A 22,346-nucleotide genomic window follows, 5' to 3' on the forward strand; every position below is an offset into this window, starting at 1 on the left:
GAGAGGACTCTGGATACAAGGTAATCAGGGTTAAATGACTTGCTCAAGATCACACAGCTAGTAAGAGTCATGAGTCTGAGGTCAAATTCAAACTCCTGTCCTCTTGATTCCAAGACCAGTGCTCTATTCACTGTGCCACCTAATTGCCCTTAACTGCTCATATCTGTCCTAAATCTCCCCTTTTTTTGGGAAACTGGTTAATTCCTGAATGATTTCCCATCATCCACATTCATCATAAAAGCAGTAGAATATTCTTATTAAAAAGGATGAACTTTGTTTCTGGGAGAAATTTGTAGTTATTAAAAAAGAAAATTACATATTGCTATTGCTATTGATAGCACTACTAGTATTTATCAGTAGTAATGTATATTTATATTATATTATATTAAATCTCACTTAAACAAAAAGCTAAACCTGCTATTGCAGCCATCTACATGGTGAATAAGCTTCTTGTGTCAGTATTCATCAGCAATTGTTTTGCATCTCATAGTCTTAAAAATTACCTTAGGCTCTCTAAAATGTTAAGTTAATTGCCCAGGACTCTACTTTCAGTATGTATCAGAAGCAAAACTTCAATCTAAGTCAACCTAACTCCGAGGCCCAATTCTATCCATTTTCCTTTGTTGATATGCTCACATTTAGATAATATTTTCAGGTTTACTTAACTATTCCTCAAAACAATCCCATTTTACAGATGAGTTCATTGAGTTTCAGAGACATAACTTTCCCACAATGACAAGTCTCCTGGGATTTGACTGTAAATTCAAAATTTTGCAAGTGCATTGCAAATGCAATTTCTTTCAAGTCTTTGAGTCTCCTAGACCAGTGCTCTTTCCAGTGCATTATATAGAATTATAAAGCTTAATTCTTCATGAGATTAATTTGATAATCCAACTACCAGGTCTGGCTATCTTTTCCCTTTTCAATGGAAGGAGAATGCCAGAAATTAAAAACATTGCTTGAGGGGCGGCTAGGTGGCGCGATGGATAGAGCACTAGCCCTAGAGTCAGGAGTACCTGGGTTCAAATCCGGTCTCAGACACTTAATAATTACCTAGCTGTGTGGCCTTGGGCAAGCCACTTAACCCCATTTGCCTTGCAAAAACCTAACCCCCACCCCCGCAAAATATTGCTTGGTCTAAGGTACTCTCTGTATACCAAATAGGCAAACTCCAAAAGATGCAGTTACTGTTTTCATGGGTCCATTGGCTTTGCACTAAGACCCTGACCTTAGCTCACAGGTGGAAAAATCTCAGAAAGTCTATGAAATACTTACCATTGTATCCAGACGTCCAATGACTTCAAATGAAAAATCAACACCATTCTGGGTCATTTCAATCAGAACATCTTGGATGGGTTTCTTGTAGTCCAGAGGGCTGATACATTCAGTAGCCCCCACCTCTTTGGCCTTTGCAAATTTGTCCTTGTTAATGTCCACCCCAATGATTCGGGAGGCTCCAGCTGACTTGCAGCCAATGACTACTGATAAACCGACACCTCCCAGGCCAAACACAACACAAGTAGAACCAGGAGTAACCTGAATTGGCAGAAAATTGGAGAGCTTATTAAATGATGGTTTTGGATTTTCTCTCCCCTGGACAGTGTATGTGTACAATCTTTGTAATTCCTAAGTCAATCAAAAATTCCCATCAATGATTTTGCTGTACAGAGAGCTAATAATATATGGCTTAAGGATTCAGTAGATTATTTAACCTCTTAGTGTCTTGTTTTCCTCATCTGTTAAATAAAGGTATTGAATCCTATCTCTTTAAAGTGTTTTAAAGCTCAAAAAAAATTTTAATTTGGAAGGAGGTGTCCACTGCTCAACTCTAGAGATACTTGGTTTTACCCATTTTTATACAGGAAGCAGAGAATTGTAAGAGATCATGAGAAGTACCCCAAAATGAAGGAAGATGAAAAAAATTCCAATGATACTCTCACATCATTGACTTATTTTCTGGCTTACTTCAAGGACCTAGGATTTCATTATTAGGGATCATTCCCCGTACCTGTGCCCATTAACAAGCCCATGAAGTCTTTTTCTTTTGTCTTCATGAATTTATTGACTTAACAAATTCATCACTCAATGACCAACCTGATGATAAAGCTTAGATGGGTTTCCAAACAGAAATAAGCAACCTAGGCAACTGGATGTTGTAGTGGATTGAACATGACTTAAAATAAGTAAAACCTAAGTTCAAATCCTAACTTCAATACTTAGTAACTGTGAAACCTTGGGCAAATCACCTAATCTTTTTCAGTCTCAGTTTCTATATCTCTAAAATGAAGATATAAATAGCATCTAATTCACTGGGTAGTTGGGAGAATCTTATGAGATAACATATCTATCTACTTATCTCCTGTCTCTCTATCTCTCTGCCTACCTACCTACCTACCTACCTACCTATGTTAGTACTCTTCACTTTGCCATCTAGCTGTCTACATGCTTTACATATGGGGACACTGAGACCCAGAAAGATGAAATGACTTGCTCAAAGCTTCATAGGTAGGCATCACGGATGATATTTGAACCTTTGATTCCAGAGGATTTTTCCATTAGGCAAGAACTGCTAAACTCACAGAAATGAAGAGCTGCCTCAAGAACTCAAATGTAATTGGGAAGTGTTTAACAAAATAAATAAAAATGAGGTACAATATAATATTAATTTGTGGTTTTTCTCAGTCACCACAAGAGTCTATTTGAATTTTACAACACTCAGAGCAAACAACCTGAGATCTATTTTACTTACATTTTGGTTTCACTTGTATCAATAATTAATAATGCATTGTACACATGTTGAAATTTTATTAATTTTACAACATGGGAGTATTTGCCTTTCTCAATCTCTAATGATCTTAATCTTGATTTGTGTTATGTAACAAGTTATTTTCTATGATTCTGTTGCAAAAAAAGGAACAGTACAGCTGTTAATGATTAGCCTGACCTTGGGTTGTTCATTTGCAAGTGAAAAGATGACAATAAAATACTGGTCATAAGAATATAACTATATCATGTTAACTTTTACTCCTCATATTAAGGGCATATTGAATGAAATTGCACATTGTATGCAAAATAGCATTGCACTCAGGAAAAGACAATATTTGCAAATATGACTTAGGATCACAGAAATTCAAGTATTATAAGCAGGGGTATGCTGGTAAATGTTTAATAACTGACTTTCTGGGAAAAGGATGTACATCGGACATACTTTTAAGTTTAATCTGCTTTATTAATATTCTCTCCATCACCTTCTTAAGTCTAGACAATAAATAAAACAGTAAGTAAATCCTGATTTGAAGCCAATTTTTGAGCCGTAAATGTTCATATTAATCATTTTAAGCTGACTTTAGCACACCCATGATCATAATCTGTGATGACAAGGAGCAAGGCTATTGTTTTCAGGTTCCACTGACAGTTTGATCATTCACTAACTCCCTCTGTCCTTAAATTTCCATCTAAAGGTGGTACCATACTGGTAGCAGCAGCCCCTATTCTCTTCCTTCACTCCATTGTGGAACTTGCCTGTCAATTCTCTCCACTTATTCCATTGGTGAGATGCATTGAATGTTGGCCTTGAAGTCAAGAAGACTTGAGTTCAAATACTATCTTATAGATTTGGTAGCTCTGTGACCCTAGGTATATCATTTAACCTCTCTTAGTCTTATTCCCCTCAACTGAAAAATGAATGCAAGTGCGAAGATAAAATGGAACACAAAAACCCCTTTAAGGTGATATATAAATGTCAATCATGACAATTACAAAAATAACAATTATAATTATTATACTTTGCTTTGGGGCTAAGATTTAGCTTCTCTTTACAAAAAAATGGTGTGGACTTCAAATTAGTCCAATTTTCTCATTTTGAGAATGGAAGGCTGCCTGATGTACAGAAAAAAGATGCTGAATGTACAATCTGTGGATCTTTTGTCAATTTTCAACTCTGCCTTTACTACTTTTGTCATCATAGAAGCAATTGCTAACCTGAAAGAGGAGGCAGTCAGTCCATAGACATACCTTCCCTGGTGTTATGATTATAACTTGGTAACTAGTTGGTACATTAATATTGACAGGGCCACCTAAATTGGCAACTTCCCTTATTCTCCTTTAATATCACAGATTCACTATCCACAGATGAAAAATTAAGAAGCCTCCTGGTGAGGGTGAAAGAGGAGAGAAAAGCTGGTTTGAAGTTTAACATAAAAAAACAAAAGAACCCAAGATCTTGGCAACTAGTCCTATCACTTCCTGGCAAATAGAGGGAGAAGAAATGGATACAGAGTCAGATTTTGTATTTTTGGGGCTCAAAGATCACTGCCAATGTGATTCCCACCATGAAATTTAAAATGCCTCTTAGAAGACTTTGACGAATCTAGTCAAACATACTAAAAAGCAGAGACATCACCTTGCTGACAAAGGTTCATATAGATAAAACTATGGTCCTTGCATTTGGCTATGAGATTTAGACTTTATTGTCCATAGGAAAGCTGGGCACCTTTCAAATTGTTTTGCTAGAGAAGACTTTTGAGAGTCCCTTGGACAGCAAAGAGATCAAATCAGTCAATACTTGAAGAAATTAATTCAGACTTTTATCTGAAAGGTCAAATAGTGAAGCTGGAACTTTAAATACTTTGCCACATAATGAGAAAAATAGAAAAGAATCTAGTATTGGAAAATATTGAAGGAGAAAAGGAAAGGGGGATGGCAGAGGATGAGATGGACAGATAATGTCATGGAAGAACTGAATATGAGCTTGGACAGATTTGGGAGATGGTGGAGGATAGAAATGTCTGGGATGAAAGCCATGTTCCATGGGGTGTCAAAGAGCTGAACATGACTGAATGACTGCACAACAACAGGTGAATAAGAAGGTGGGAAGAAATCTGATGGAAAACATTGGTTGATGATAAATGGGTCATAACCAAGAGAGTGGGACAAGGGATTATCATGGATCATTTTCCCCCCAGGCTAGTGGGAAACATGGGGACTGACAGAGAGGAGAACCTTAGACTCAATCTCCATAGATGATATCAAGTATTGGATAAGAACTGAATGAGCTATTCTGACTGAAAGTTCATTCTTCCTAATGACCTGTTCAATTTCCTTCTATTTGGTCTTCAACCTTGGCCATCAACTGTATGGTGAAAGCAACAGCAGAGGCAGATAACTTGAGCAACAGATGGATCTGTCTTTCAGCTCCAGAAGCACTTGTTGGGTGGACTTGCTGTGGAACTCTGGACCTCTACCTGATAGTGCAGACCATAGTCTGGTTCTAACCATAGTTTGCTTTGGGGTTTTAGTGAGTCTTCTGCCAGTCCTTTACCATCCCTGTTCTTCATGCCTCAGATGGTAGAACTTGAATCTGGATAATAGGATTAGATGGTGAGTTTTCATCTTTGAAAATAATTTTGATCTCTAGAGCCCTATCTCTAATGAGATGCAAGAATGTCAAATCTCATAGATCCAGACAGACTGCATTTACTCTTTTCAGTTTCTTGCTGTAATTGAGCTGTTACTTTCCTGCTTTCTAATTCTTCAGTCATTATTTTCCTGCTCTTCTCTTTCTCTGAAATTTCTTGTAATGCAAACTGCTGTCAGAAAGTGGGGATGAAAATTGTAAAAATTAACTTTTTGGAGAAAGAAATAGAGTTGGGGGGGGAGAAAAATGCTTTGGGGTAGGGTACATGGTAATCTACTCAATCTGCTTGGTGACAGATGCCTAGGAAATATAGGTTTTGAGAATTCAGTGGTTAAGAGAATGTGTCTTTCACATTCACTGGATCTCAAGCCTTGGATTGCTATGGGTCTTTACTAAAAGTATTACAATAATATTAATAATATCTGAGCTATGTGGGGAGGCCACAAACTGGGCCTGTTCCTGCTAGTAGATTTTCTCATTTTCACTTTGGGAAAATAAATAAATAATGTGATAAATAATAAATGGCATGTTTGGTAAGGCTATCTTTTGGATAAGGATTCTTTTTTTATCTAGACTACCTTGCTCTATGATCATTTAGTTGATTTTTAACTTTGCCTTTTTAATCGATAAAGAAACTTAGACCCAAAGAATAAAGTTTATTTTTGCTTAAAGTTACATAATTTAAGTAACCGAGAAAGAATTTAAACAAATGGTCTCATTTGCCAAATCCAAGCCTATTATGTTGCCTTGTAAGAAAATATTTCCTTTTTGGTTACTAGCCCAAGTGTCAATTCTTTCTTTATGCATCTTGTACTCTATAGGCTGCTCTATTCAGCGAAGTAGATTGAGGCACACCCTTGTTCTTACCTTGGCAACTTTGACTGCAGAACCATAACCAGTAGAAAATCCACAACCAATCAGGCAAATTTTTTCCAGAGGAGCAGATGAATCAATCTTTACAATTGACATTTCGTCCACCACTGTGTACTCACTGAAAGTGCTTGTGCCAAGGAAATGATGAATTGGCTTTCCCCGGCAGGTAAATCTGGTGGTGCCATCCTTCAAGGTACCCTTACTTCCATTCAGGCTAATCAAAGAAACACACACACACACACACACACACACACACACACACAGGCCATGAGACATAGTCATCAACCAAAAAAAAAGGTCCAATGTTATCACAAGGGAAAATAGTAGAAACCTACTCATTTTGAGAGCAGAGGTTGCCATTTGGGTGCTTACACACTTTGCATTGCCTGCACTGTGGAGTGAAGAGTGGAATGACTTTGTCACCTGTTATAAGAAGAGAAAGCATTGTTAAAATTCTAGAATTAAAAGATTTTAGAATATGATGTTCATCCTGTCCAAGTCTCCCTTTTATAGATGAGGAAACTGGGTCCCAGTGATGGGAAGCAAGATTATGTCACAGTTTTTGAGCTATGTAAGTTCTGCATCCATGATTTTATCTGATACTCACACCAAACCTTATGAGGTATGCTGCTATTTTGCAGATGAGGAAATTGAGATTTAGTGAGAAGTGACTTATTTGAAATTCCCAGCTAGAAAGTATGCTTTTTTTTTTGTTTGTTTGTTTGTTTTAGGTTTTTGCAAGGCAAATGGGGTTAAGTGGCTTGCCCAAGGCCACACAGCTAGGTCATTATTAAGTGATTTGAATTCAGGTACTCCTGACTCCAGGGCCAATGCTCTATCCATTGTGCCACCTAGCCGCCCCTAGAAAGTATGCTTTGAACCTAGGTCTATCCTGTTATCTAGTTAAAACTCTTTCTACTGTCTCCATATATGTATAAAAAAAGAAAGAATCTAATTGATAGTACACTAGCTTTGGCAAGGAAATATTTCCTCATTTTCCAAGCTGCTAGTGTCTTCCTTGTATTTTTGTGTATGTTGTGTTCCATGGTTCCTTTTTCAGGATAGGGATTGCTTTCCTTTTGTCCTTGTATATTCAAACCCTACCATAGTTTCTGGCACATAGTAGTTACTACACAAATGTTTTAAGATCGATCAAAGGCATATAGTGGGAAAGGGCACTGGCTCTGGAGTCAGAGGTACTGGTTCAAATACCACCTCAGGTCTTTACTATTTGTGTAACCCTGAACAAATTGCTTAACTTCTCTGGGTCTCAGTTTTCTTATCTGTATGGCTAGTTGGATAGTCTAAAAGACCTCTGAGACACAGTACAGCTCTATGTCTCTTACCATGGGATCTGATTGACTGTACTGTATGCATTACAAACATGGGGTTTTGGCAAGACTCATTGGAAATAGAAAATGGCATGCCCATATTAGTAGTCTCTATGATTGCTCTGTCACTGGCTATTGGTCCAGAAGAGAGCTACGATAGTTTAAATTCCTTATGTGAATTTTAACAGAGTTATCATAGGAAGGACAAGACTCTATCATTCTGCCAGATGTTGGACAGATGTGGTATTTCATATTAGCTTAGAACACATACGAAATGAAAATTTTCAGTGCAAGAAAAAACAGAATATCTTAGTTTTCTCTGTGCTTAATGCTTATATGTAATATTATATCAATATCATCTTTTGTTGGATATTCTTGGTTCTTTCCCAAAGGAACTTTTTTAAATGGGGATAATAACTGAGTTATTGTGATGCTTGCTGTGTGTGTGTGTGTGTGTATTTGCATGTTGTCTCCTCCATTAGTAAGTTCCTTGAGCAACTCTTTTTGTATCCCTGGTAGTCTGACATATAGTAGGCACTTAAAAATATCTATTGAATTGAATAGAGCACTTTAAGTGCTTCACATTTATTCACTTATTTTATTCTCAAATCAATCCCGTGAAGAAGCTGCTATTACTGTTTCCATTTTACAAATTAAGAAACTGAGTCACACAGAAGCTAAGTGACTTACCCAGGATTGCAAAGTTAGCAAATATTAGAGGCAAAATTTGAACTCAGGTCTTCCTAATTCTAGACCAAAGAAAAACCAAACCTTTATGAATTTAAGAATTTGGAACTTCATTAAAATGAGTATTATGGATTTTTCTGTAGAGTGTCATTACCTATTTCCTTTTCTTTCTGTTCTCAAGTACCAAAGATAGTGATCGACTATTCAATTAAAATGTATAAGCAGATGTATGGTATCCAACAATGGCCATCTTTGGAGCTTGCAACTATTTTTATTTTCATCTTCAAAGAACTTTAACCATGTCCATCAATATTCAGTCATTTCTTTCTCATTCAGAGCATATACTTGTGGCCAGGAATAAAGCAGCTCTCAGTGTGATGCTGGAAACCATCTGACTACCTCAGATGCCTTTCATTTGGAATTTATGTCCGTAAATAATTTTATCTTCATTCTCTCCTAGCTTGAACAGAAAGCAAGAATTTTAAAAGAAAGAACCCTAATGTTCCACCGTCTTTGCATTTTACCTGGTTTTACGGAAGTCACTCCTTCTCCAACACTCTCCACAATCCCAGCGGCCTCATGCCCCAAGATTATTGGGAGGGGGGCCAATAATGACCCATTTATTACATGGTCATCTGAGCGGCAAATTCCTGTTGCTACAATCTGAAAGGGAATAAGAGGGTGATGAGATCTTTTGAGAATTTATAGGAGTTTCTTGGGGTTTATATGCATACATCTCTTGAAAATGAGAACATTGTATATGGTAACAGAACAGAATAATACTTGAATTAACTGCAAAGGACATTTGAGGGAAGATTCTATCTGCAACCAGAAAAAGAATTGATAAATAGAAGTATATATAGAATGATTTAAATATATGCATATTCGTCTCTAATGGTAGCCTTCTCTAGGGTGGGAAGGGATATAAGAAAAAACTTACATGATAACTTTATTATACATTTAAAAGGAGCAGCAAATTGTACATAATAGATTTGCAGTTTCATGTACAGTCATCTTTTTAAAAAATTCTATTGTGTTATGGAAATGCTTGTTTTATTTCATAAATTTACTTCATAACTTAAAAGCAAATAAATAAAAAAGGTTAAAAAAAGGAAATGATGATGACAGATTATGATGATGATAATCTGGTATTGTCAATGTCATCATTACCATCTATCGTCATGGCTGAATGGTACTTTATCTTGAGCCAAAGGACATGTATTCAAATCTTAGCTTCTTGGACAAGTTCTTGCACTTTTCTCAATAAAATTTCCTTATGCATAAAATGAGCAGGTTGGACTACATGCTGCCTTTCCATTTAGCAATCTAGGATTCTATGATCATTATTATCCCAAGAAACTCTGAAAGACCCATGATTTCATCTGCATGGGAATTCCTAGGACAGTACCAGATTGTATTAGTTAAGTCACTATAGTGGCTGCCTTCCTTGGATTCATCTCTCTGAATTACATTCAGCTGATGTTTTTTGGGGGGTGACACACAGGCATACTGCAGTTTGTAACTGGCTAGTATTCAAAACCTTTTCATTTTTTGAGGATCTATGAGATTTTCAATTTGCAGTATGACCTTTCAAAACCTAGATGAAATGCCTAATAATAATAATAATAATAATAATAATAATAATAATAGATATAGGTGATACAGGCATATATATATAAACTTATTGTATATATATGTTATATTTATCCATATCTATTCATATCTATCTTTTATCCTCATAGCAACCCTAGAAGATAGGGATTTGCCCATGGTCAACAGTTAATAAATATTTGAGGCAAGTTTTCTTGATTCTAAGTTCACTGCTCTATCTATTTTATCATTCCCCTTCCCACCCCTCTCCCCATAAAAGCAATTACTCTGATATAGATTATACATTAACAGTCATTTTAAAAATAATTTTGGGTTTCAAATTCTCTCCCTTACCCCTCATTGAGAAAATCAGCCATTTAACATAGGCTACTGATGGACAGTCAGACAAAATATATTTCCATATTAAAGAATATTTATTCTTGCATGAATTCTGTGAAGGAGATAGGGAATGTGTTATTTACTTTACTTCACAGATGAGATGAGGATTCTGAAAAGTGACAATGTTAAAATTCACATAGCTAATAAATGACTTGAGGGCAGTTCTTCTGATTTGTTGGTTTCTGTCTTTTGTACTGCATAACTGGCAGGATGTAAAATGAAAAGAACATCGACTCTGATATCTTGTTTTTGATGCTTACTTTACCTCCTGTTTTACTTTGAGCAAATTACCCAACCTTCTTGGGCCTCATTTTCCTCCTCTGGCTATTCTAGGGGGTCCTTTCCAACTTTTGACCTATGATTCAATAGCTTCTTATAGAGATTCTCCCCATGTTGTTTTTGGAGTGGCGAGTTTGGGAAGAAAGGCTCCTGATATATTTCTCCCATCCCATCTAGGTGCAAAGCTTATCTTCAATCACTATCCACTTCCTTCCCTCAGATAGTGGTCTAACGTTTTAAAATTTGGAAATAATCTATTTCACACACACAAAAAACAACAGTGTTGGAACTGCAGCCAATGTTAAAAATAATCATCGTTATTTAACTTGAAGGTTTCTTTTTTCTTTTCTTTTTTTTACCTTAACTCGAACTTCATTGGCCTTGGGTGGGGCAACTTCCACTTCCTCAACAGAGAAGGGTTTATTGAGCTCCCAAAGAACTGCTGCTTTGCATTTAATGACCTGGAAAACGAAATAGAAATGAGAAGAATGGCTAGTGATATTCTCTTACAGACAGCATTGCTAACTGTATAACCCTAATTGAGAGATAGTTTGAGTTGGAGGTGTCTATGAGACATAGATTAGAAAATATCTAGCAAATAAACGACATTTGGTAAAGGAATTAAAAATGACACGTAAATAAGATATGTAGATTTGTGAATCATGAATGCACACATGATGACTAAATCCTGGGTTGTCTTGAATGTGCTGGAGCTAGCTCACATTTGCTTGAGATTATTGTTAAATTTTCAATATGAGTATTTCTATCTCAGAAATAGCAAAGCTATATATCAGGGTTTGATTGAATGTTGTCTTGATTATCTAGACTAAAGGAAATGTTACTATAGATTAAACTTAAAAGTAGATTGTGCTATTGGAGAGTTCAGAGAGCCATTTAGTAGCATCATTTTGGTAGAAATTGATGGGATCTCGCTGTCTCTCTCACATACACACTATTGAGTACTCCTGCTAATAATCTTTTTGGGGTCATAGACACAAAGGGTTATGGGTAGACTGAATATTTCTACCCCAAGGTAATATAGAAAATTGTCTCTCCCACTAGAAAGTATGTTATCTCTAGGAAAAAGACTAGTGAAGTCAATGTAGTTATCTAAATACCTATTATGTACTGTGTTGAGCTCTAAGAATAAATGTCTTTTGGTATTCGAGAGAAGCCAATGGATTCCTTTACAGAATAATGTTTTTTTAAATGCATTAAAATAAATAGAATTGCAAAGAAAACCAATTATATTGACATACAGGTATTAAGATTTAAAAAAAAACCCCGAACCTTCACAGATTCTAGTTGAAGAAATTAGAGAGAGGTAGAAAAAAAGGAAGAAAAGAGAGGGGGGAGAAAAAGGAGAAAGACTTGGGGTAGACATATGCATACAAGCTAGGACTGGGATCCATATATTCTTGATCCAATTTTCCCCCAGTCTCTCTTTTTTTTCCCCAGTAGATTTCACCCCCTTCTCATGCTCACTTTTTCACTTTCTTTCCAAAAGTGACTATATCATTTTCTCCTCCCCTTTTTTCCCCTGCTGCTATTAAATTCCAGTAACTTCCTGATAAGTGGCATTAGTCTGAGAGATATTAGCCCATTGTACTTATTAACTAGGGGAACAAATGGATAAAATTTTCTGTTTGGCATAAACAGTCCTTCACAACCTGCTACCTTCTGACTTTTCTCTTCTTACATTTTATAATCCATTCTACATACTCTGCTCTGCACACTCTAATCTGTGTATGACCGTGACCCAGTAATAGTAGTATTAGGTCTATATCCCAAAGAAATTAGAGAAAGAGGAAAAGGATGTAAAATGTACAAAATATTTGCTACAATTTGTCTTTGTGGAGGTGAAGAATTGAAAACTGAAGGGGATGCCCATCAACTGAGAAATAGTTGGACAAGTTATGGCATAAGAATATGGTGAAATACTACTAGGTTGTAATAAATGATGAAAGGCATGGTTTTTAGAAAAACCTGCGAAACTTACATGAAATGGTGCAAAGTGAAGTGAGCAGAACCACAGGCACAATTTATATAATAACAATAATTCAGAATAGCAATCTACTTTTAAAGACTTAGGCATTCTGATCAACAATATAATCAATCACAGTTTTAGAAGACCCATAATGAAACATGCTATCCACCTCCAGCTAAAGAGATGATGAACTCAAGGGTCCAAATTAAAGTCTATAGTTTGGGGACATGACCAATATTGAAGTTTATTTTACTGGACTATATGTATTTGTAACAGCTATTGTTTTTCTTGCTTCCCCAATATTTAGTGAGGGTGAGAGGGAGAGAATTTGAAGATAAAAATAATTAAAACTGAATTTATTTGAGGTTTTTCAAGGTAAATGGGGTTAAGTGACTTGCCCAAGGCCACACAGCTAGGTCATTATTAAGTGTCTGAGGCCGGACTTGAACTCAGGTACTCCTGACTCCAGGGCCCATCCTCTATGGGGCACCTTAGCTGCCCCAAAACTGAATTTTTAAAAGAGGACATAAACTCTCTGAAAGCAGGGAACTATTTTTTGTCTTTATATTTGCCAGCGTTTGGCACAGTTCTTGGGACATAGTGCTTCATAAATATTTGTCAAAAGATAATGAGTGGGGGCAGCTAGATGGCGGAGTGGATGGCCCGGAGTCAGGAGTACCTGAGTTCCAATCTGGCCTCATACACTTAATTACCTAGCTGTTGTGACCTTGGGCAAGCCACTTAACCCCATTGCCTTGTAGAAAAAAAGATAATGAGTTATATATTCCCAGATAGATTCTGACTATGATTAAGTTCATGCTCTGTAATCTGTAATCTGATTCTTCTCCTGCATCTGCTTGAATATAGGATGCCTATACTAAATGGAAAATCCCTTATCAATTTTTAGCTTTGGCAAAATTCCTATCCTCTGAGACAAAAGAGAAGAAGAAATCATACTGAGGGACATGTCTAATGATCTTATTTTTTTTCACAGAAGTATAAAATAAGGTTTCTACCCATCAAGAGGGAGTATGTGGGGTAGTAGGGGGTCGTAAAAAGAGAGGAAAAGAGAAAGAGTGAAGATAACAGATAAGAGGTAGAAATGCAGACCAGTTCCCCTTGATAGCTGTTCAAGTATCTGAGATTAACATCATGCTAGACTGAGCAGTGATCAGAAACATGAGAAAGCAAACTGAGTCATCTTTCCAGCTCAAGATCACAAATTTGATCCTTAAGAGTATGTGGGGTAAGAAATGTGGGACAGGGATAGGCTGGGATCATGAGCAGAACAGGGAGATGGGCACATCAGATTCAGTCCTCAGTACTCTGCCTAGAGAAAGGGATCTTGGATACAGCTCTCTAGTAAAGACTAGGGAGCTAAGTACTGTCTGTATGATCAGAGAGGGGATCCAAGACTTAGCTCCCACTGTCCCAGTTACTCAAACTAGGAGAGGGGATCTCTGAGACAGATTCACCCAGTGAAAAACAGGGTTACTGCCCTGTCTTGCTTCATTCAGTTCAGTAGCAGGAAAACAGGTAAGACAGGCCAGGAGCATACAAAGTACTAACAGTTCTTTTCGAAGTTTCTCCAAGGAAAACATTTAATTAGCAAAAGCAAACAAGTATGGAAAGAAGTTAATGTCAACCCCTAATCCTACAAGTCAAACTGAAAGAATAAGTAAATAAACAACCAAAAAAGATAAAGAACCATTATGAAGTCACAGATGGATGCCCATAAACAATCCCCAAAGAGATTAATTCTATGCAAAGCTTAAGAGAAGAACTGAAATGCAGCACCAAGATCAATTAGAATTTCTAGAAGAAATGAAGCAAGAATTTTAAAAAAAAATGGTAATGATAAGTTCAAGGGTATGACCTTGGTTATTAGTGAGAGGCTGCAAATATCCTTGCATGTAAATAAAGGTTTCACATGGAAAGATGAAGTTGAATTGTATTTCCTAGCCAAATCATTTATTTAATATACTAAAAAGGGATAGTCAAAAGAAAGACATCCAGTTCTAACTGGAAATCTGTAAGGGAACGGCGTTCTTTTTTTGTTTTTTTGTTTTTTCTTTAGTTTTTGCAAGGCAATGGGGTTAAGTGGCTTGCCCAAGGTCACACAGCTAGATAATTATTATGTGTCTGAGGTCAGATTTGAACTCAGGTACTCCTGACTCCAGAGCCGGTGCTCTTATCCACTGTGCCACCTAGCTGCCCCATGGAACAGCATTCTTTAAATAGTCATAAGTCAACCAAGAAGATCTATAGCTTGAATCCCTGATTAAGAATGATGACAAACTCCCCTTACATAACCCATTAGTGGTTTCCAGTTTCCTCATCCATCAGGTTGGGATAACCTCTATCCTGTCCATCTCACAAGGTCATTAGGAGAACAAAGTGGGATAATATATAGGAAAAAATTAAGTGAATTGAAGTATTATGCCTTTTTAAAAATTAATAATTTTGAACATTCTTTTAAAATTTTATATTTCAAGTTCTCTTTCTCTCTTCCCCCTCCCTCATGTCCTCAGAAGGCAAGCAAAATGATATCAATTATTCAAAGGGAATCATGTAAAACAGATTTTCATATTAGTTATATTGCAAAGAAAGAAAAAAAGAAAAAAAAAGAAAAGAAAATTATACTTTAATTTGCACTCAAATATATATTATTTCTCTCTCCGGAGATGAATCATAATTTTTATTATGTCTTTTCTAATTGTCTTGGATTATTGTATTGATCAGAGTAGTCAAATACTTCAGAGCTGATCATTGCTATAACATTGTCATTGTGCACAATGATCTTTTGGTTTTTCTCACTTCACTTTGCATTAGTTCACATAGATCTTGCCATGTTTTTGATGACTCTTCCCTTAACATTTATAGTATGAAAATATTCCAACATAATCATAAATACAACAAAAAGTTGTCATTCCCCCAACTGATGAGCATCCTCTCAATTTCTAATTCTTTGCTACCACAAAAAGAGCAGTTAAAAATATTTTCTGTACATACAGATCCTTTCCTTTGAATTCTTTAGGGGCATCAAGATGGCATTATTCTTAAATATATGGTATAATTCTTTAAAAAACAAACATCAATAATCTACAAAACTGTTAGTGACTGACATTAGGGGAGTACCTATCACTTAATGTAAATCAAATATTTTTTTCAAAGTTTTATTTTCAATTAACTCACGTTTGGTCATTATTTTCTTATCTGATCTGAAAGGCAAAATTCATTGGTAAATAATGACTGGTAAAGAGCAATAAAACTGTTCATACCCTTTGACCCAGCAATTCCAATAATAGGCCTATGTCCATAAGAAATCTTAAAGAATGGGAAAAGTCCCACATGTTCCTAAATAGTCATAGTAGCTCTTTTTATAGGCAAAAGAGTTGGAAAATTGAGGGGATGCCCATCAATTGGGGAATGGCTGAACAAGTTAATGGTATATGATTATTATGGAATACTATTGCTCCATAAGAATCTAAACGGTTGGACTCTAGAGAAGCATGGAATGAATTACAGGACCTGATGCTGAACAAAGGGAGCAGAATCAAAAAACATTGTCCACATTAACAACAACATTGTGAGTTGATCAACTTTGATGGAAGCAACTCCTCTCAGTAGTTGTGAGAGTTAGGACAACCCTATTAGATTGACTGTGGACAATGCTATCCCCATTCAGAGGAAGAAAAACCAAACCAAACCAAAAAAACCCTTCAGAATCTGATGAACTCTGCATTCACTTTTTTTTTTTAAATTACTCTTATGTACTTTTGCCTTTAATCCTAATTCCTCATACTGAAAATGACTAATCTGTAAGCCTCTTTAACCCAAATGTATTTAACCCAAATGTACAATATTAACCTGACTGTTCACTGCTGAGGGGAGGAGGGGTGGGGAGGGAGAGTGGCAGAAAATTATGGAACTTAAAAATATTCATATGCATAAGAATGAATGCTGAAAAACTTTCATAACATGTATTTGGAAAAATACAATATCAATTAAAATAAAAAAAGTGACTGGAAAAGACTATGAATGGGGAAATTGAATACCCCACTTGGAGAGGGAAAATGGGTGGCCTATCTGACCATCACATGGGCAGTCTGCCTGCCTTAATACAATATCAATCTGTAAGATTTTGAGGAGAGGGAAGTGGTCTTTAATTTTGAGAAATCTTCTGTTTCTACAAAAGCATTTCATTAGAAACAATACGGTGGGTTCTTACCATAAGCTAGATTGTGACTATACAATTAGGGAGGACAAGAGGTAGAACACAAATATTGGAGTCAGGAGGATTTAGATTTGAGTCAACAGACCAAGTCAGGAGCATTTATTCAGAACTTAAAATAGACCAGATATTGTGTTCTAAGGACTCGAAATTTCAAAAGAGGCAAAAACAGTTCCTACTCTCAAAGAGGTCATAGTTCAATGGTGCAGACGCCATGCTAACAACTCTGTGCAAAAAAGCGATATGCAGAATAAACTGAAGATGCCAACAGAGAGAAATCAGAACATCAGAGAGGAGTAAAGAAAGACTTCCGATAGAAGGTGAGATTTTTAGCTGGGCCTCAAAAGAAGCCAGGGAAACTAGGAAATGTAGATGAAGTGGAGGCAGAGAATTGGAGGTGTGGGGGACAGCCAGAAAAAAATCACAGCCAAAAGATGGAATATTCTGGTGAAGGGTACTAGAAAAAAACAAGGATATCAGTGTCAGCCAATGATAGAGGAGGGGAGAAAAGTGTAAGAGGCTGGGGGGGGGTAGGTTATAAATAACTTTAAAAGATAAAAATGGTACTTTAGATTTGATCTTAGAGATAACAGGGAGCCACTGAAGTTTAATGACCTCAATTATATAAGGAGTAGATCTTAGACCAGCTGTGACTGACTTGTTAAGTCTCAAGTCAGGAATGTCTTTAATCAAAATGCTAATTCACAGTAGAAAGCAATTTTTGTCCTCTTGTGCATATTAACTTTAAAGTTTTAACAAAACATGGAAGTTGAATGAAATCATTTCATTAGAGGGACTGTATTTTAATAGTTTCTAAATTATGACTCTAATACTCAGCAATAAATCACTGATAACCTAAAGTACTAGAAATTAAGTCTTCCGACATTAATCTGGCCAAGTCATGTAATCTATACAAAACTTCAGTGTTCTTATCTGTAAAATGGGCATAGCAATAATTGGCATCTTCTTCACAGATTTGTAGTAACAATCATAAGATAAAGCATGTAAAGTGTTTACAAATCTGAAAACTCTTATCAAAATGCCTTTGCTATTATTAAATTGTAACTATAATTATTATTATTACTATTATAAATTACTACTTACTGTTACTACTATTAAATCTCTAAAAACACTGAAATTCACAGATAAAATGATCTCTTTTTGTATATATATATATATATATATGTTTATATACATATATATCTGTATATATTTATATAGCCTCCACTATACTTTTTTTTTTTTTTTGGATAAAGTCATTCTATTGAGAACAAATCCCTGGATTTTTTTTTGCAAGGCAATGGGGTTAAGTGGCGTGCCCAAGGCCACAAAGCTCAGTAATTATTAAGTGTCTGAAGTTGGATTTGAACTCAGATCCCCTGACTCCAGGGCCAGTGCTTGATCCACTGCGCCACCTAGCGGCCCCCCAAGTCCCTGGATTTTTGAGAGCAACATCAAAAAAAAAATAAGTTCTGTCCTTTTCCATAGTCTTCCATTGCTTTCCCTCCCCTTTTCTCCTCTCCTCTCCTCCTACTAGAACTTGTACTCTGTTATGACACGCATTTAATTAGTATTTTTGTACCAATATTGAGATATTTGGCAAAATTTCTACTGTTTTTGTTTCTTAATGATTTGATGCTACATGTATAACCCAGTCCTTTCTGTTCCACTAATGAAATAATTTCTCTGATTCAAGTCCCTTGTTTTCTTTAATAAATAAGTTAACAAAATGATAAAGGAGGTAACATAAATTATATTCTTCTAATGTAAAGTTAGTTTCTTGATTGAAAGACTTACCTGAGTTTAGGCTTAATCACGTCTGATTTGGGGTGATATCCCTATATAAATGCACATTTCTTTTAGTCATGGAAGATACAGACATGTGAATGTTTAGATATACATGCTATATGCATAATTGGAAAAAGTATGTTGGAACTATAGAAATTTAAACTCAATAAACAAATTATAATGTCAATTATTTTAAGGATTATTTTATTCACAGATTCAATCAATAACACTATCTCTAACCCTTTTAAAATTATACTTGGGCAAGTAAAGTTTCTACTCACTTTTCCTGCTGTGGCCATACTGAGGTCAAGCTTTTCCCTTTTCTGTGAAGATAAAGGACTTTTCCTGAATTTCTTCTGACTCCTTTGCTGCCTCAGTGAGCAAAGCAGAAAGATCAGAGGAAGCTTTGACTCTACTCTGAATTAATATACTCTTCCAAACACGTGACTTTGGACCTTGGAACTCTGCCCACCATTTGCTCTTTCAGTCTCAAACCTGAGAACAGGAAAATACACTAAGTCTGTATTTGTTTAATATATCAAGATGATATTCAAAACATTAATTTGAAAGAATTTACAAGTGGTTTCCCTATTACAGGACTTCACTGAAAATAATTCTTTCTTTTCCCTCTGCCCCTGTTTTCCTCAGGAGATTTAGGGGAAACATGACAGTTAACTTGAAGTATTTCAAGGGTCATCATGGGAGAGAGAGAGAGAGAGAGAGAGAGAGAGAGAGAGAGAGAGAGAGAGAGAGAGAGAGAGAGAGAATAAATTGTGGTGTTTGCCTCCAGGGGGCAAATTAAGAATAAAGGATCAAAACTTTAGAATTGTAAGTGACTGAAGAGGGAAAGAAGGAGGGAAGGAAGGAAAGAGGGAAGGAAGGAAGGAAGGAAGGAAGGAAGGAAGGAAGGAAGGAAGGAAGGAAGGAAGGGAGGGAGGGAGGGAGGAGGGAAGGAAGGAAGGAAGGAAAGGAAGGAAGGAAGGAAGGAAGGAAGGGAGGGAGGGAGGGAGGGAGGGAGGGAAGGAAGGAAGGAAGGAAGGAAGGAAGGAAGGAAGGAAGGAAGGAAGGAAGGAAGGGAAGGAGGGAGGGAAGGAGGAAGGAAGGAAGGAGAGAAAGGAAAGGAAGGAAGGAAGGAAGGAGAGAGAAAGGAAAGGAAAGAGGGAAGGAAGGAGGAAGGGAGGGAGGGAAGGAAAGGGAAGGGTGGGAGGGAGGAGAGAAGGAAGGAGGAAGCATTTATATGACAAGTATTATGCTCAATGTTTATCACTTGATCTTTAAAACAGCTCTGGACTGAGTCAGATAATAGGCTACTCCATAGCTAGAAAGTATATGAGATTGGATTTGAATTCAGGTCTTCCTGACTCCAGGTTCAATGTTGTATTTCCTATACTTGGGATAGGAGGGATTAAATGAGATTAAAACAGTTAGGGCAGTTTGGTGGTAATTAGTGATTCCTAGAATAAGGAGGACTCATCTTGAATTCAAATCCAGCCTCAGATGCTTACTTGTGTAATCTTGGGCAAGTTACTTTACTTTCTTTGCCTCGGTTTCCCCATCTGTAAAATGAACTGAAGAAGGAAATGGCAAACCATTCCAGCAACTTTGCCCAGAAAACCACAAATGGGGTCATGAAGAGTGAACAACCACAAAGATTAGAACTGTCCCCCAAGAAGCCAAGGAGAGAAAACTCTACAGCAGAGGACTACCTTCCTGTCCCAGGCTTTCTTTTCCCTTCCTGAGGAAGTAATCACCACCCTCAGATCTTCTAGGTATGTCCATTTGGCTGTTTTGAGGCATTCTTTGCAGCCCCAAAGTGATAAAAGGCTTCACATTTGTCTGGAACTATATTTTATAATGACATACACATAATTATGATCAGTCTTTAACAACAGACTTAGAGGCCAGGTAGATATGATTCTAGGACTGCCTGCATCATGTTCTCACTATTGAACTGACCCTCAAGCAATCATAATTGATTTTGAGTCTACCCTGGCCTGGATACTCTGCTAGATTACAGGACATCCAGGATAAAAGTGAGACAGATCTTATTCTGTATGGGATAACATTTTAAGGAGGATCTTATTTATAAAAACTCAGATATATGCATGTGCAGCCTCCCATCTGGGGCCATTTACCAAATTTTCAAATTTCTTGTAAGTTAGGGGACTCTTACATGATGCAGTAGATACTGCACTGGACCTGAATTTAGAAAGACCTGAATTCAAATCAAGTCACACCAGCTATAGGACTCTGAGCCAGTCATTTCACCTTGCTTGCCTCAGTTTCCCCCTCTGTAAAATGAACTGGAAATGGAAATAGTAAACCACTCCAGTATCTTTGTCAAGAAAACTCCAAATGGAAAAATGAAGAGTCAGATGCAATTAAAAAATGGCAAAACAATAGTAAAATAATATCTAATGAATAAACAAGATCCAGACTGGTTCCTTCACTTTACTATGAAAGTAGATTGGTGAATTGTGAGTAAGCATTTATGAAGAACCTATTATCAGTGCTGGGCACTTTATGAATGGTATTTCTTTTGATTCTTGCAACAACCCTGCAAGGAGGATGTTATTATCTCTATTTTACAAATGAGGAAGCTGAGGCAAAGGTTAAGTGATTTGCCTAGGGTCGCATATTGGAGGCTGAATTGAATCTTTCTGACACCAAGTCTAGGGTTCGAGTCACCTAGCTTAGGTGCCAAGCAAGCCCTTCTCCAGAGTCTGAAGGAGTACACAGAGCCCCATCTGGTGGACTCCCCATTGATTATCAAATAGGCAACCAGTCTATTAAAAGGTTGGCATGTTCAAACTGTTATCTTATTATGTAATTCTACTATCTCTTATACTTTATGTTTCTTCCTTAAGGATATGATTTCTCTGTCATCGCATCAACTGAGATCAATGTATACCATGGAAATAATGTAAAGACTAACAGAATGCCTTCTGTGGGGGGTGGGGGAGGGAAGAAAGAATGGGGGAAAATTGTAAAACTCAAAATTAATAAAATCTTTCTTTAAAAAATTGGTATATAATCTGTCCCTTTATCTGGGACGCTCTCATCTTGCCCACAAAAAGTTTTAGGTGAGAGTGGGCTCAGAAGTTCCCATTGGATTTAACTCTGATCCTTATAGGAACCTGCAGCCACCTTTCCTTGATGTCCTTATTCTGTCCTTGTTGAATATCTCAGCTTTCAGACAAAGTGGTGACATCAGACATGGTTCCCTGTGTGCTGTTCCTGACCTTTCTAAGTTCTCTTGGTCAATAAATGTGTGTGTGTGTTTGAATGTATGTATGTGTATGAGCATATGTGTGTTTGTGTGTGTATTTGTGTATGAGTAGTTTTGTGTGTGTGTTTGAATGGATGTGAGTATGTGTATGAGCATATGTGTGTTTGTGTGTGTGAGTAGTTTGTGTGTGTGTGTGTGTGTGTGTGTGTGTGTGTGTGTAGTGTAACTCATTTCCCTTTGTTCTCATTCTTTTTTCTCCCTTCCCTACACTTGCCAAGTTTTGCCTCTAGCAAATTCCTGACCTCCCAAACTCCCAAAGCTTGACTGCTCTGCTGTTCAATTATTGGTCTCAAACCCCAAGGGGTATGATTAAGTCTCTTCAGTCAGTTACCAAATATTCTGTGTGGTAGCCAAGGATCAAAATCCTTTACTCCTCCCCAATTGGTCTAAGCACTTTTCAGACAAGCTTCAGGCACCTGGCTTTTGTCCTGAACTCTCTAATCTTGGGGACTTGGTGTCTGTCCCCCATGCTC

General features: G+C 36.8%; 1 protein-coding gene and 1 long non-coding RNA gene across 2 annotated transcripts in view; one reads left to right on the plus strand and one right to left on the minus strand.

The window, feature by feature from the left end:
- LOC141517253 (alcohol dehydrogenase E chain-like) overlaps positions 1-18,997 on the minus strand; it is a 32,855-nt gene extending 13,858 nt beyond the window's left edge. Inside the window, exons 1-6 of the mRNA XM_074228087.1 lie at positions 18,866-18,997; positions 10,935-11,036; positions 8,832-8,970; positions 6,625-6,712; positions 6,284-6,503; positions 1,276-1,536 (exon numbers count right to left, since the gene is read on the minus strand). Of these exons, the coding sequence (XP_074084188.1) occupies positions 1,276-1,536; positions 6,284-6,503; positions 6,625-6,712; positions 8,832-8,970; positions 10,935-11,036; positions 18,866-18,883 (828 nt within the window). The 5' untranslated portion in view covers positions 18,884-18,997. The remainder of the gene's footprint in view (positions 1-1,275; positions 1,537-6,283; positions 6,504-6,624; positions 6,713-8,831; positions 8,971-10,934; positions 11,037-18,865) is intronic.
- Positions 16,992-21,527, plus strand: LOC141517255 (uncharacterized). The gene is made up of 3 exons (XR_012476815.1): positions 16,992-17,116; positions 20,159-20,353; positions 21,452-21,527. It is a non-coding gene; the product is annotated as an uncharacterized LOC141517255 (long non-coding RNA).
- Positions 21,528-22,346: the final 819 nt, after the last annotated feature.

The sequence above is a fragment of the Macrotis lagotis genome, chromosome 3, assembly GCF_037893015.1.
Source record: "Macrotis lagotis isolate mMagLag1 chromosome 3, bilby.v1.9.chrom.fasta, whole genome shotgun sequence".
In the NCBI taxonomy this organism is placed as follows: domain Eukaryota; kingdom Metazoa; phylum Chordata; class Mammalia; order Peramelemorphia; family Peramelidae; genus Macrotis; species Macrotis lagotis.